Source organism: Benincasa hispida, chromosome 1 (assembly GCF_027475165.1).
Source record: "Benincasa hispida cultivar pf3 chromosome 1, pf3_genome.v1.1, whole genome shotgun sequence".
Classification (NCBI taxonomy): Eukaryota; Viridiplantae; Streptophyta; class Magnoliopsida; order Cucurbitales; family Cucurbitaceae; genus Benincasa; species Benincasa hispida.
Genome location: NC_143478.1, coordinates 7,401,596 through 7,418,242, shown reverse-complemented (window position 1 = coordinate 7,418,242; position 16,647 = coordinate 7,401,596). Strand labels below are relative to the sequence as shown.

Below are 16,647 nucleotides of genomic sequence, written 5' to 3'. Positions count from 1 at the left end.
GGCCCTGGAATTACATCTAACTTATTAGGTACTATCGATCTCTCTAATGAACAATAAACCACAGTTCAACTATGACCAAACCCCTCTCAGGTCAATAGAGGGTGTGACGTCACATTGTTCAAGCCTGGGAATCAACCCTTAATTGAGCAATTTATCTATTTACCCCGACATTAAAGAATGAGTGAATTTTCATATTGTGTAGCTGTGTTCCCAACACCTCAATCAGACGAATCCCCAAAATGGTAGGCATATTAAGTCGGCGATCTGACCACTTTCAACCATACAGATTAAAGGACCACCTTCATAGGCAAGAGTTCACAACTCACTCAGGATTCGTGTCATGTCACCTATGGTCATCCTGGTGAAATGTAAGTCTCTATTATTAACGGCGTTATATAATGAGACTATTCATTACGTGGTCCGATCTTATACAAACCCTTTTATATAGAACACTCTGCTTACACGTCTCTATGTGAGTGATTATGATCATATCATTTATAGAACTTTACGACAAGTGTAACATCTATAAAGCGGGTCGTATTCATAGTGTCACAAGGATAAAGTACTCAACTGTATCCATCTACTACAGACCATTTAGGTTATCACTTAAATGTGATCCACCTATATGTCTCTACATACATATTTAAGCTACAGAATATAACTCTGGATGTTAGTTTATTGGTTTTGTGGGTTAATGCTACTAAATCTTTAATAAAATAACTTATATTTTATGAAATAAATATATTGTTTGTACATTACAATTACAAACTACATGACCCTCGAAATGTAAGGCATCAACCCCAACAATCTCTCACTTGTCCTAAATCTAGTGAGATATACATCGTAAAAGTCATATTAATACAAAAGTACACAAGACAGAAAAACTAGGGCATAATACGCGCTCAATACAAAATCTTCCACTTGCCCTAGACTAGATGTGGCATGTCCCGTAGACTCACACTCTGTAGGTGACCTCAAACACCTTAGCTGTGAGGGCCTTTGTAAATCGATCAACAATGTTGTGCACCGAAGCTATCTGCGTGACGATCACGTCCCTTCGATGCACCATCTCTCAAATGAGATGATACTTCCGCTCTACATGCTTCCTGCGTTTGTGACTCTTAGGCTCTCGAGAATTAGCCACAACACTACTATTATCACAATAAAGAGTGATAAGCTTTGACATGTCTGAAACCACTTCTAAATCAGTCATAAACTTATTGAACCATATAGCTTCCTTGGCAGTTTCACAAGTTGCTACATACTCATAATCCATAGTGGAGTCAACAATGCACCCTTGCTTGGTGCTCCTCCAAACTATTGCTCACCCATTAAGAGTGAACACTGATCCTGATATGGGTTTCCTAGAATCCTTATCAGTCTAGAAATCAAAGTTCGTTGATCCTGTAAGGATCAAATCCTTAGAACCATACACGAGCATGTTATCCCTCGTTCTCCGAAGATATTTGAGGATGTTCTTAACGGTGGTTTAGTGATCAAATCATGGATTAGACTAATATCTATTGACTATCCCACTGCATAGCAGATATCAGATCTAGTACATGACATTACATACATCAGGCTACAATCAGCTGATTCGTCTAATTTCCTCAACTTTTTTAGGTGTCTTAGGACACTGTTCCTTAGACAAAATAACTTCATGTCTAAAATGGGCAAGCCTCATTTGAAGTTATGCATCAAAATTTTGACAAGCATCTTATCGATGTTTTTCAGGTAAGAGCAATGATACTCGAGCGATTGACAAGAGGAATTTGTGACCCTGCCAATAGGACTAAAAACCGTTTCTGCATTTGAGTTCATATGTTTTTTTTCACGTTTTACAGTTTCCTTTTCATGAACTTATTTTCGACAAAATATAGGTGTCAAGGATTTTCATTTTTGGTTAATTTTCCAATTTATGTTTTAAATATACCTCGAATTAAACGGTTTGAATTATTGAGATTAATCTTTTTTAAATTCTCTATTTAAAAAAAAACAGTCCAATTTTGTTTCTTCTTATTTTCAATGTAAATATTTATGCATGCATTTAGTAACGACCCTATGAGATGTCTTAGAAAGTCGGGTCATTACAGTTGGTATTAGAGTTCATATTTTAGGTTTTGTAAATTGATTTACCAGGTAAGTCCAGATCGTCCCTTTTGGCCATCTACGGATTCTTCGTCATCGAGATATCTTAGAAAGTCGGGTTGTTACAGTTGGTATCAGAGTCCATGTTTTAGGTTTTGTAGAATGATTTACCAGGTAAGTCCAAATTGTCCCTTTTGGCCATCTACAAATTCTTCGTCATTGTCGGGTATGTCCCTTAAGAAAAAATTTCAAAATATCATGTACTTTCATATTAAGTTTATAATCATGATTGGTATATTTTATTGATAAAGAAACTGTTAAAAATTGGTTACAGACGATTGCCAGAAAATGGTACGTGTTAGGGAAATAGGCAGTCACGTGATTGCCAGAAGGTAGCGAGATCTTGAAGGACAGAATCTGATGGTTCAAGATCAGGATCCACATGATGGGGATCCATAAATTCAAGGTTCACAAGTTGAGAATCCTCTAGTACGAGAGGATCCTTTGCTACATAGAGACCCCTCTAGGTTAGAGTGGCAGAGAACCCTGACACGAAGTCAAGCCTAGAACATGACTATGCTTTTGAAAACACTGATTCCCTCATTCGTCTCGACGGAGTTCATTGATTTGGCAGCAACTATAGGGGAAGCAGTCATATCAACGATGCAAAGTAGGGGAAAATGTTGGACGAGCGAATGGCCCAGTTTGCCCAGTTCCAACAATTACCACCCTCGTAGGTTCAGACGCCGCAAGTTCAGACTCATAACTTAACCTAGAACCAAAGCATATCAGACTTTTCAATAGAGGCCAAATACTTGTGGGATTTCAAGAAATACAACATCAGTACCTTCAACGGGTCATTGAAAAACCCTATTAATGCAGAGTTATGGTTCTCAATTTTTTAGACAATTTCCCATTATATAAATGCCCAGAAGATTAGAAAGTGTAGTGTGTCATCTTTATGCTTACTGATAAAACACAAATTTGGTGGCAGTCGACAGAAGGATGATAAGTGCAGGAGGTGAACCAGTGACGTGGGAGCAATTCAAGGAGCGTTTCTATGCAAAGTACTTCTTTGTTAACTTGAGGTACAATAAGCAGGGGCACATGTCTGTGGAGGAGTATGACAATGAGTTGAACACATTGTCCTGTTTTGCTCTGGAATTGGTTGCTACAGAGAACACGAGAGCAAAAAGATTTGTTCAGGGTTTGAAGGACGATATACAGGGTATTATGCGAGCCTTTAAACTGACCACTCACGTTGAAGCACTTCGTTTGGCGGTTGAGATGGACTTTTCAGTTGGTGAATAAGCACTTAAGGGCTTTTGGCGTAGGACCTTCCTCGGGTCAGAAGAGGAAGATAGATCAGAAAGCTTTCGAGCCTCATTTTCAGTGGAAGAGCCAGAACAGACAGACAGTTTCGACACTTTAAGCAACAGGCCGCCGAGTTAAGAATGGTAGAAAGAAGTTGGCTAGTGTGTAACACATGTGGAAGACGTCACTGAATACGATATTTGGTTGGCTCCAGAGTCTGTTTTCATTGCAAGTAGGAGAGGCGCATAGTTGATAAATGCCCTAATAGAAACACACCAGGTTACGGGAGTCAGTCTGCAAGTCATGGACAGGGATTCGAGTAGACACCACCAACAAAAAAGTCGTGTTTATTTGACCACCAGATAAGAGGCCGATAAGTCAGACAGTATTGTGATAGGTATGCTTTCTAATCTTGGGACACTATGTGTTAGTGTTGTTTGATTATGGAACATCTAATTCATTTACGCCGTCGGTATTTGTTAAGCATGTTATATTAGAGTTAGATCCTTTACACTATGTTTTATCAGTTTCTACCCCGTTTGGATAAATTATGTTAGTGAAATAAAAGATAAAAGCATGTCAGACTGAATTAGTGAACCGTATGCTAGATGTGACTTTAAAAGTCTTGGACATGCATGATTTTGATGTGATATTGGGCATGTTGGGGTCAATGCCTTAAATCTCGTAAGGTCTTATAGTTTGTAAATGTATTGAACGAACTCATTGTTCATTTAATATAATATATGATATTTTATTCAAACTCATTGTCTATTTAAATAAAATATATGATATTTTATTCTATTTTTTAGTTGCATTAACTACAAACCAATAAATTGACATCCAAAGTTATCTTGTAGCTTAAACATATATGTAAAGACATACGGGTGGATCATGTTTAAGTGATAACCTAAATGGTTTGTAGTAGATGGATAAGGTTGAGTATCTTATCTTAGTGACACTACGAGTATGACCCGTTTTGTAGGTGTTATGATTGTTGTAAAGTGCTACAAATGATCTGATCATGATCATTCGTGTATATACATGTGAACGGGGATATTTTATACAAAAAAGTTTGTATAAGACCGTACCACGAAATGTTTAGTCTCATTATATAACACCATTCATAATAAAGACTTACATTTCACTAGGATGACCATAGGTAACATGACCTAAGTCTTGAGTTAGTTGCGAACTTGTGGCTATGAGGGTGGTCCTTTTATTTGTATAGGTGAGAGTGGTCAGATCGCCGACTCAACAAGCCTAACATTTTAGGGTTTCGTCTGATTGGGGAGATGGGAACACAGCTACATAAGAAGGAATTCATTCTTTCCTCAAGGCTGGGGTGAGTAGATAAGTTGCTCCCTTAACGGCTGATCCCGAGACTTGAACAATGTGACGCCACACCTTCTCTTGGCCCGATAAGATCTAGTCAGAGTTGGACTATGATCTATCATTCATTAAAGGGATCAGTGGTACTTACGAAGTTAGATGTAACTACAAAGGAAAAACTAGTCGTACTTACGAGCAATTTGTGAATGGTCATCGTATTGTTGATTGGTTACATCAAATGGACACAGAAATATATATGTAGTGTGAAGAGTGCAACTGTCGGTCTTTAGTGGAGTGCCCGATAATTAACGGATGATGAATAATTTAATTAAAGAGTTTGGTTAATTATTCATGTACTGTTGAAGCTTCAAGTTATAGGTCCATGAGGTCTCATTGGTAACTCAATAGGATTAAACGAGAATCGATTTTTGGATTAATTTGAATTGTTCAAACTTATAGAGGGATTTAATTATATATGATATAATTGAGTTATTTTAATTATACGTGATATAATTATTGTAATGTATTCGATACGTTATAAATTAATTGAGATGATATAAATATTTGAATAAGAATCAACTATCATTAATATAAATTAGATTCACAATTGTTAAATTTAATATAAATGTCATATAAGTGAGAAAAGAAACTATAGATTATATTATAAATGATATAATATTAAAACTATAGGTTATATGTTATATTATAACATATAATTTAATATACATATGATATGATAAGTTAGTTATCATATTTATATTTATATTAAATGTCATTTGTTTATTTTAAATAAAAATGAGAGAGGGAGTACAACTCCCTTCCCCCCTTTTTTTTTTTCTCTCAACCCACGTAAGTGGGTGGTTGTTATATTTAGCATTCTAAAAAGAAAACTTTCTCTTACGACTTTTGATCATCAAATTTGACAGTGAGGAAAAGAGACTTATGTGAGTTATTGGATTTGTTGGCGAACAATTTCAATACTTCATCTTCTCTATTAAAATCTCCCTCTTTCCAAAATAGTCAGAGTTCACCACTCACGGGTTATCTACAATAGAATACTGAGGAAACCATTGTGGTTGTGTTCTCGTTCTTGATCGAGATTTTCTTGAAGAAAGTCTTCAAGGCGTTCATGTACTGTTCGAGTGATCCTTGAAGAAAAGTATTCAAAGGTAAGATTTCTAAAACGAATTATATAGCATCCTGTAATTTACATAAATGCATATCTTGTTCATAATTTACTGTAAAATTTACATTCAATGAAAAATGGGATTTGGGACGATCTTTCTTCCGCTCACGGTTCCCTTCAATTATGGATCCTTAAAAAATTATGAGCAGATTGAATTTATATGATATGTCATGATTTATGTTGCGGGATCATTCATGAGATTTATGTATGTGTTGCATGATTATACCTGCAGGGGCTATTTACCATCTCGTCTTGACGCACGTTTTATTCCAGTGGACCGACGAGTTTGGTTTTATGTTTTGACAATGCGCCATCAAGCCACTAGACATGCATAAACTGACAAGTTCATTTGCGAGTTACACCTTCGCGAATCGACAGGTTCACTTTCATGTTCTATTTGACGATGTGCCATTAGGCCACTAGGCATGCGAGCAGAGCGAGACAAGTTACCCCCCTTAGTTAGCCATTTCAGAATAGTTGCAATATGATTATCCCAATAGCCCAGATATTCACATACAGCCTGATCCCGGTAATGGGGATCGCTTACTAGGTATTTTATACTCATTCTTTATGTTTACATGTTTTTCGGGTAAGTGCAAGGATACTCAAACAATTGACAAGAGGAATTCGTGACAGTGCCAATGGGACTAGAAACCGCTTTCGCATTTGAGTTCATATGTCTTTTTCATGTTTTACAATTTTCTTTCCATGAACTTGTTTTTTAACATAATCTAGGTGTCAGAGATTTTTATTTTCAGTTAATTTCACTTATTTTAAAATTTATATTTTAGGGGTACCCTAAATTAAATGGTATGAATTATTGAGATGATTTTTTTGAATTCTTTATTTTTAAAAACAGTCCATTTTGTTTTCTTATTTTCAATTTAAATATTTATGCACGCATTTAGTAATGACCCTATGAGATGTCTTAAAAAGTCGGGTCGTTACGTCCCTATACAAATCATTAAGTTCACTTTGTTTTCATTTTGTTAATTGTAATCAATGCATCTACGTGTGTCGATACAAGCATAATATAGCTATTTAAAAGATAGATATTCTTGGTCAAAATATTAGAGTTTTGAATCCACTATATTCTCCTGACGTTGAACTTTTAGAGAACAAAAGATGGATTTGTGTGATCATATAAATGATGAAAAACATTGTATGCATCTAGCACATCTTTCTTGTTGGATTTTCTACCATAGTTCTCATTTTAACCATTAATTGAAGTTTTTCACATAGTTGAATAGTAGTCAGCATGTACTAAGTCTATTGAAGTCAAAGGTACAAATCTCTCTATTTTTTTATTACACCAAAAGAAAAAAAAAGAGTAAAATACAAAAAATCAAATCCCTAACACAAAAGGGAGGAGTATATATATGAACTAAAATTGTAGTGTATGGATATGATAGGTTATATATATGAAAATTCATGATCTGACGATGAAAATATGTTCGAAAGAACCGTCACGTCATTTACCTCACTACATCTATTAAGGTCTTAGTGTTTACACAACAAAATCGTATATTGAATCATGTATAGTCTAGTGTGGAGATATGTTTAAACGGATAATCACATGCATTCATCTTTAAATTTTTATAAATTTATATTTTATCTTTCTCTACAAACAATATTTATAACTATTTAGGTGAAAACTGTAAAATACTGCTTTTAAAAACTTGTTTCCATTTACTAAAATAAATTACCAATTTAATATTATGGACTAGCATATATAAATAAAATAATAAAAAAAAAGTATGCATATACAATATTTCTTTATGATAAAATATGTAACCTTGAAATTGTTAATACAAATTATCGTTCCTTGATTTATGCTCATTGCAAGTCACAACATATTTTATGTATATTTAATCAAAATAGTCCACGCAAAACAAATGTTCCTGCGTAGCCTCTGCTATTTCTGTTAATTCTATTTGTTTTTTTTTTAATTTATTTTTTCAGACTAAAAAACCATGAGAATTTGCTTCTCACGTTCTTCTCGACCCGTATTCATTCTCATCGTCCTCGCCGCCGGCATTTTCAAGGACGCCGGATTCAATCGCTTCGCCGACGGTGGCCAACGAAGAATCCACATTACAGATGATCTCGACGACGTGGTTGATGATGAGGAGGACGAATCTTGGAAGGAATGGGGCAAGAAAAAGTCCGCCTCCAGCGATTTCGACCTCCCGCCGGCCGATTTATCGAATATGGAGTTTCAGGAGATTCAGGCTGAGATGACGAATCGGCATTTTGGTCCAACTATGGGATTTGTCAAGCTTCGGCTCGGCGTTCGGCGGACTCCGGTTAGAAATTTCGCTATTCTCCGTTACTGAGATGTTAATTAATTACATATGCCGGAAAGTGATGAACAACCTAATTGCTACTGGTCGAATTGGTTCCGGCTTCTTTACTGAAGTGATTTTTGAATTCGAATACAAGTCGAATCTGGACTTTGCGACAGGGAATTGGTGTAATCAGATGCTAATTTGAAACCAAAAACCTTGAAAATCTCGATGAACCTGTGTGTTTTCTGTTAATTGGAAGAATATTCGGATCCTAATCGATAAATTCGTTGACTAACATCTTTATATGCTCACTTCTTACCAGCATTTATCGCTCTTGATTTTAGGATATGGTGGCTGAGATTGCTATGCAATGGACGAAAGTTCTGAAAACTGGATCCGTTGAGGCAAAATTTATGGCGGTAGACCTTAATACACTCATGTTCACAATGGAGAGAGGACGAGACTTGAATGAGGTACGCTTTAACTATCCGATTCTGGAACCGAGACTTCTTAATTGCTCTCCAATTTGTTTGAACAATAGATTTCGCACTGAATTTCGGTTTCTGGGATGCAATTCAATAGGCCTAGCCCCAATTCCGGTTATGTATATAGTTCAAGTTGAACAGTTTTGGACCATTCTAATATTGTCGTTGAAGTTTGATCCTAAATTTTTTGAAATTTTGATAGTGTTGTTGAGGATCCTATCCTGGAAGAATCAAGATATTATCTTTATTTTATATGATACATAAACTACTTCTCTCAGTGTGAATTAGTTTTGTGATGAAACTCATGTAATCTAATATGGTATCAGAGTCCATGAAGCTCAAACCGATATTTGGTTCAAATGAGATATGGAGATCCGGTCCAAGAATGGTAAACCTAAAGGCACACTATTTATCAACTTTTTAGAAATATTCTATAACCCATGAGAAAAAAAATCAAATTAGAATATAAGTAGAGCTCAATATTGTTTCTCTAGATCTATAATCTGTTTAATAAATAAAGTATAAAAGTCCACCATATGAAGTTGTACTATATTCAAAATTAAGCTGTTTGTTAAGAACTTGCTTCTTAAATATACTCTTATTCAGAGAACTCGTTGGATAGAACAGCTTTTTCTTTAAACAAAAAACTCTTTTTAAATTTGGAAACGAAACGCCTTTTGTTTTTGTTCTTAAATGCTCTTTTTCTTTTAAAATTACTCTTTATGTGCAAAACTATAGTGATTCTCAATGTATATAACTCAAACTTTTATGACATCACAAACTAATAAAAATGAAAATGTTGTACCAAGAACATCATCCCTCACACCCAGTTTTGATCAAACTTGTTATGGGTTGTTCCTCTGTTTTCATTTCCTAGTAGAAAAGACAGTTCAATTTTTTCAACATATCTTGTATCACATGATATTAGCTTTTGAAATTCAGTTTGTTTGTTTGTTTCTTTTAAATATTCTTTTCGAGAGCAGTTGAAGGAGTTTGTGTTGAGCCAATCACAATCATACGAGATCAAAATTGGGGACCAAGTATTTCGAAGACCTGGAGATCCTCCTCTAGAAGAAGTCATTGAGTTGCTCCAAAAAGAGAAGAACAAAGCTGGTGGCACCGGTTCTTCAGAAAAGGCTGAGCCATTACATCAGGAACTGTAGAACTAATATGGTACCAATCTGCAACTTGAAACTGAGTTTTTCGGCTTTGTTCATTTGTTTATCTTGTGAATCTCGTGAATCTCGTGGTAGCTGTCAGTGATATATAATTAAATTTATCTTTATCTATCAATTTAAGTTTTTGAGTCAATTGGTGATTTAATATGATATCAGAGCAGGTTGCTTCAATGTTATTTCTTTTGGGTCAATTGATCAAATCATCTCTTGTCCCTTTAATATATACAAATTTGTTGTTAAATTATTTCTTATCCGATGAGGCTATCATGATCATAGTCGACAATTTTTCATCGTTGGATGTATGGAAAAAGCTTTGAATAATTTTTTCATACTCTTGGATACTGTAGAGTAAATGTTCTGCTGTCAGTGGACTTTTTAATTTAAATTATAATTATAATTTAATAGAAAAATAGGGGAGTTTGAAAAGCAGGGTAGTTTTAACACGTCAATTGAATGATGTTGAAAGCATCTGTAAGCAGAACTTTTGTTTTTGTTTTTGTTTCCCATCTTTTGTTAATAATTAATAAATAAAATTGTTTGTCGTGGGTTTAACTTATTAATAGACTTGTCCTCTCCTGTCAATGGGGGAAAAAATATACCATATTGATTTTAAACAAATTAAATATGATTATGGTTCCTATATATATATATAACTTTTGGACGAAATCGAGTTTTAAATTTCTAGAAACCACACGATTATAGAGTCAAAGGGAATACGCTACGTCTAAAAATCAAACTCACAAAAAAGAGATAGTCATGACGAAATATGTGAAACTGACTTTCTTAAGAGAAGAGAGTGATGAATCCATGAGATAAAAGACTTAAGCACCACTTGTCACATCATCACGACTTTGGCCACAAAGTCCTATCAAAAGAGGAGAAAAAGGGGTTTAGATTTTAAACAAATTAAATATGATTATGGTTCCTAAAAATAATGTATGAACAAACTTGTTTTATTGTTGATTATAGCATTGATATAAGGTTGTTTTCAAATAAAATAAAATGAGCCAACTTATTTATAAATATAAGAAAATGATGTTGTCTCCCTATGATAGACCGTGGTTTATCGCACTAATATTTTCAACAGTCAATTAAAATAATTATTGTTTAATATATTATTCAATTAAAAAAATGATGAGGACGAATAGGCGGGGTTGATTTATTTTGTTTTATTTTAGGATAAAAATAAGGAAAGAGAACTACAGAATATGGACGTATATGAAGGATAGGAGGGGTTGGTTAAGGATGAGAAAGAGAAGTGAGATTTTGTTAACAAATTATGAGCTAATTGAAATGGACGAAATTAAAAGTGAAGAAACTTTATAATTCGGTTTGGTAACTGTTTTATTTTTTATTTTTGATTTTCGAATATTAAGCATATTTTTTATCATTTTTTTTAATAATTTGCACATTTCTTAAATATAATTGTTAAATTTTTAGCCAAATTCTAAAAACAAAAATACGTTTTTAAAAGTTACTTTTTATAGTTTTCAAATTTTGATTTGATTTTTTAAACCATTGATAAAATGTAGATAACAAATGAATAAATTTAGAGGTACAAATAGTGTTTATAAACTTAATTTTCAAAAACAAAAAACTAAAAATCAAATGATTTTCAAATAAGGTCTATACAAGTGAAATTATTATATCCTCAAACTACTTAAAATAAAATACACATTGCACGTATATTTGAAAAATTAGCTTTTGAGTCGTGAACTTTCAAGAATATATTAAAAAATAAGGAAAATTATTTTAAATAACAAGAATCATCAAAATTTTGTTATATTTTATAAATATTTTGGTTCATTTTCTTACATTTGAAAACAATCCTTCAAATAATTAATTAAAAGATGCAAGTGATTTTTTAAAATTTATTTTTAATAATTATATGACCTTTTATAAATAAATAATTTTGGAGAACAAGAACAATACACATATCATGCTTGGAATACCAAAATGTTGATCAAGATATAATTAGAACATATTTGAATGAAACTTAAAGATAAAAAAAATATTTTAATGAAACTCAAAATACCAACAATAATATTTAGGTGAAAAACACAATAAAAATAACAAAAATAATGTCATGTAAGAACCACAATCAGAGAATAATAATTATAACGAACTGAAAATAACATAAAATATAATAGTCTATATGTCTGGTAAATATTTTGGAAAATTTTCTGGAAAAAAGAAAGGAGAAATATAACTGTTATCAAACGTTTTTATTCTTAAAAAATAAAACATAAGAAATAAAAATATACATGTATTATCGACGACAACTATGGTATCAAATTTCTATAGATGTCGATATTTTCATATTTTCGTGAATTGATATTGATATGAGGGGTACTGATATTTCTATTTCATCACAAAAACACGTGAGATATGAGAAATAATAATAAAAAAATATCTATGAATATATATATATATATATATATAAACTAATTAATAAGCTTTTTAACTTATTTTAAAAATGGTATAAAAATTATTTACTAATTATTTTTTTATATCTTGTTTTTATAATTTGTCCAAAAATATCTATCGATATTTGTATTGAACTATTCGTAAAATCGAGTCATCAATATTTTAAGTCCAATGTCAGCTCTAAAACTTTCAATTTAACCAACAAATTAAAACGATAAGGAAGAAAATCTCCATAAATTATATCTCGAATATCAAACTTGACCTCAAAATAATACATAGCTCAATTGACATACGAACATATTAATCAAGAGGTATGTTGTTCGACGGGTAATACTTGGTTGCATCCCATGATGCACCTACCTTTATGCATCCCTCACATCATTCACACCATAAAATCAATTAAAATATTTGAGAAGGGGAATAAGAAGAATTTACTACATGACAAATTATGATTGGACTTTTTTTTTTTGTGGTATGCACAAAGTTAGGTGTTACTCGAGATGCACCCATGGTTTAAAATATCCACCCAAATCATTTTGATGGCCTCGAAATTTTGATTGGAGAAAATGTTGGACAAAATTTCAAAATTTCTTGAAATTTCGAGAATATTCTAATTCCCCAATTTCGACGAAATTTTGAGATTTATATAAAATTTCGAGAATTTTTTACGTTTGGAGAAAATTTCAATTTTTTTTTTAATTAACGACATTAGCTCAATTCAAGTTTTTCAATTTTATGATTTGATCACACACAATCTTATAGTCTTCACACGTAAATGCCATTTTTGAAAAAGGATTAAGCCTTTTTTATATGTTACTTTTTTTAATTTTAAACTTTTCTCAACATCTAACTTTACCTTCCACCCAAAAGTTTCACTTCTAAAGAAATTGAATTTGAAAAACCATAAAAAACCATAAATAACATATATTTTTTTTCAGTGTCTTTCAAACCTTTTTTTTAAATTAAAATTTCACATAATTCACTAATTCACCTTAAGATATTTATAAACTTTATATTATTTTATAATTATTTTTTTATTTTTGTATTTATACTATCGCATTGACCTCTACATAGACATTTAAATATTATCTTATATCATAAAAATTGTAATTAAAAATGGTCAATTATAGTTTCATTAAATCACAATTAAAATTTTATTATTGAATCATAATAATTTCTATCAACATCCCTAATTCTTTTTAAAAAATTATCGATATCGATATTTCATAAAATTGATAATATGATATTTTCATCGATATCAATATTGGATGCACCCAAATATTTTCGTGGTTGGGATCTCTCTTACCATATTTAAAAAAGAAGAAAAAGAAAAATGAAACTCGAACCTGCTACAGCAGTTACGCTATCAGTTTTGAAAATCAATTGTCACCGGTAACCGCCGGTTTCCATCATTGCTTGGCGGAGATTATTACTTTGCCCCACACATTCACGTCTCACTCCTAATCTCTTCTCTATTTCCCGAGGCAACTTTCATCCTTATCGTCACCTCGCCGCCGTTCGTCGCAATCTCCGGTCGCCTCTTCTCTCCTCCGGTTCGTCTCTTCTTCTGTTACTCTTCTCTGCAACCCTTTGATTGTTTCTTTTCTGTCTTTCTTGTTGGGTCGAGAAGTCGTGTCGGTGATTCTTAATTTTTGACCTATTTGATGGATGATCCGCTCTTTCTTGTGGTTTTGATCCGTGGCGATCTTTGTTGTTGCCTATTGGTACGGTGTTAGATCCGTTTGTTGTTTGATCTCGAATTATTGAGTGGACGAATATACGACCTAGATATGGTTGCGTGTATGTATGTGCTAGATTGGTAATTTATCGCTTTGCAGGTCTTCTCTTGATTAGATTGAATTGAGTTTTCTTGTTGTAAATTAGATTGGTGTACGATTTATTGCTCAGTTTCATAAATAAAAATGAAATCAATCATTTGAGATAGTTGAACATGAACTTGCATCTGGGGTTGTGTTTTTCTCTTCTTCACTCTTCTTTTTAATCGAGCTGTTAAGATATGTTTTCCGTTGCCAGATTTCGGTGAGGTTGGAATACACAAGGAGTCCCATAGAATGGCAGATAATGATGGAGAAAAGAATAACTCTCGTGGAAATGAATGGGAAGTTGTTTCACTCACTGCATCGGCATATGAAGCTGCTCCGAATGTGAAGGAAGATGAATCGACTGATGAAAATAACAGCAATTTGTACGAAGCAGAAACTTCTCGTGCTCTTTTTATGTCTAGGCACTTCGTATTTCCACCGAGTCAGCACGAGAATTTGCCATTGGAACCCGATAATAGTGAGATTCACAACGATCAAGGAGGGAAGGAGAATGTGGTCTCTGATTCTGCTGCCGTAGATGGTGGAAAACCTAGTAGAAAGAATGAAGATAGCTTGAATTTGGAAGGGTTGGGTGAGACAGATGAGTTTTCAGGGATTGATAAAACTACGGAGAAAGGCAGCAAGCTGTCTTTTCATGGTGATGATTTTAGTGAAAATACTACCTTGCCAGATTTGAGCCTGGTTGACAAGGAGCAGGATCCCTTTGGTGCTCCTACCTATAGTTCCTTTCATGGCGAAACTGATCTTAGTTCAATGAATTTTGATGAAATTCCTCCATTGGAATCTAATGATCAAGTCTCAAGTCCAGAAAGCTTAGAAACTCCCAAGCTTGATAACAAAAGCAATAAGTCCAGTCTTCCTTGTGGTGCTTGGTGGAAGAGAAGAGCTGCTAATTTATACTCTCATGCAAAAGATGCGAATGCATTTTGGTCCATTTTCATTGCAGCAGCTGTTATGGGACTCGTAATACTTGGGCAACGCTGGCAGCAGGAAAGTTGGCAGACTCTGCAGCTGAAATGGCATAGTAGTGTGAATGATCAGGTATGTTGATTACTGTTGCTTCCGTTTATGGCATTCTGTTTATCTTTCAGCTCTTCGCTATCATTTTGCATGCATCTATTCTGTTATGTACTTTGAATTTTGAGGTCCAGCTATCGGTCTCAAAAGTAGATTAAGAACAGGGGATTCAAGTTCAATTTCATCAAGAGCCATGGTGCTGACAGTGACAACTAGGATCTTAAAATAGTACCCATGTACATGTTGAGTGAAAATATTTTACTTGTTTATCTTTGTTTACACCTGTCATCCAAATTGGAGATTAAATTTTGAGATTTCCTGCATACCCTGCTATCTTTGAAGATGCATCCATATATAGACCGTGCGATCAAGTACACGTTCATTAACAACTATGTTCTAAGCCTCATCTTTTCAGCTGTTGAGGAACTATATGGAGAAATCTATGTTAAAGTTTCAAGTTTAAGCTTTTAGAGAATTAAAACCGATATATTCATGATGGTAGCTATCTGTTCTGTTTCAAGTCATCATTTTCAAGTGGTGTCAGAGTTAGAATTTTTAGGGTGGTCTGCTTATTGGCTTCTTGACATGGCAACCATATATAGACCGTGCGATCAAGTACACGTTCATTAACAACTTGCTTCTATTATTCTCATGTTAGTAGCAATGTAATATTTTCATCTCAAAGCTACTTGGTTGCTAGCCGCATAGCGGTATTATTTGCAAATTGCAATTGCAATCGTTACTCGCATCATGATTATAGAAATGGCACTCTCATGCGTATTTTAGAAGATACGTTTGCTTCCCTTTTCACTTTGCTGTCATCTGGCATAATTTTCACTATACTGCTACAATTGCAGAAGACTAACCGAGTGCTGGGACCAATAACTCGGCTTAAAGATGTGATCGTGGGTGGCCAACGCCGTGGTTCGTCTATCAAGTTTAGCCCCAGTGAGTTATAAGATGATGACGATAAGTGTAGCAAAGGAAGAAACAACGTGGAAGGAAGAGGTTCGTAAGTCAAATACTTGAGCGTGTATGGCTGTCTTTCAAAATTTACACAAGTACTTTGGGAAACATGTTGAAGTTTGATTGTTTAAATTATATCTTTTTTCTTGGTGGTATAGTACCATATTGCATTGTACATTAGCTTAATCAATTGGGTGAAATGTAAGTTTCAAAGGTCATACTTATATCCCGAGGGGCTCATTTTATTTCGACTTCGTCGAGAAATGACCCTGCAAATCAGATTGAATGACACCAAGATCATCCTGTTCGTTTATTTGAGTGTGTAATAGTTTGGCTAAAATCCAAAGAAACCAGTTCAACTGTTCTAATCAAATTGGTTTGCTGGTTGAACTGTTGATTGATTACTTTTTTTTTTTTTACAAAATACAAAAAATGCATCTCAAGTGATTAGGTGGGGACATGATTTGAACATGCAAGTCCCCAGGTCATAGGCCTAACTTGAATAAGAAACAAAAAAAAAAAATA

General features: G+C 33.7%; 2 protein-coding genes across 2 annotated transcripts; both read left to right on the top strand.

Moving 5' to 3' along the window:
* Positions 1-7,731: 7,731 nt before the first annotated feature.
* Positions 7,732-10,068, top strand: LOC120089088 (LDL receptor wingless signaling/trafficking chaperone). The gene is made up of 3 exons (XM_039046516.2): positions 7,732-8,223; positions 8,550-8,678; positions 9,674-10,068. The coding sequence occupies exons 1-3, from the start codon at positions 7,891-7,893 to the stop codon at positions 9,851-9,853; spliced, it is 642 nt and encodes a 213-aa protein (XP_038902444.1). The 5' UTR covers positions 7,732-7,890; the 3' UTR covers positions 9,854-10,068.
* Positions 10,069-13,552: 3,484 nt separating this feature from the next.
* ATI1 (mesoderm induction early response protein) lies at positions 13,553-16,435 on the top strand. The gene is made up of 3 exons (XM_039025511.2): positions 13,553-13,848; positions 14,330-15,180; positions 16,014-16,435. The coding sequence occupies exons 2-3, from the start codon at positions 14,368-14,370 to the stop codon at positions 16,113-16,115; spliced, it is 915 nt and encodes a 304-aa protein (XP_038881439.1). The 5' UTR covers positions 13,553-13,848; positions 14,330-14,367; the 3' UTR covers positions 16,116-16,435.
* Positions 16,436-16,647: the final 212 nt, after the last annotated feature.

Bases quoted from the DNA above. Each gene is read 5' to 3' on its own strand.
- LOC120089088 (XM_039046516.2), top strand. From the start codon at position 7,891: ATGAGAATTTGCTTCTCACGTTCTTCTCGACCCGTATTCATTCTCATC. The intron at 8,224-8,549 runs GTTAGAAATTTC...TCTTGATTTTAG, and splicing joins TCGGCGTTCGGCGGACTCCG to GATATGGTGGCTGAGATTGC. The intron at 8,679-9,673 runs GTACGCTTTAAC...TTTCGAGAGCAG, and splicing joins GAGGACGAGACTTGAATGAG to TTGAAGGAGTTTGTGTTGAG.
- ATI1 (XM_039025511.2), top strand. From the start codon at position 14,368: ATGGCAGATAATGATGGAGAAAAGAATAACTCTCGTGGAAATGAATGG. The intron at 15,181-16,013 runs GTATGTTGATTA...CTACAATTGCAG, and splicing joins ATAGTAGTGTGAATGATCAG to AAGACTAACCGAGTGCTGGG.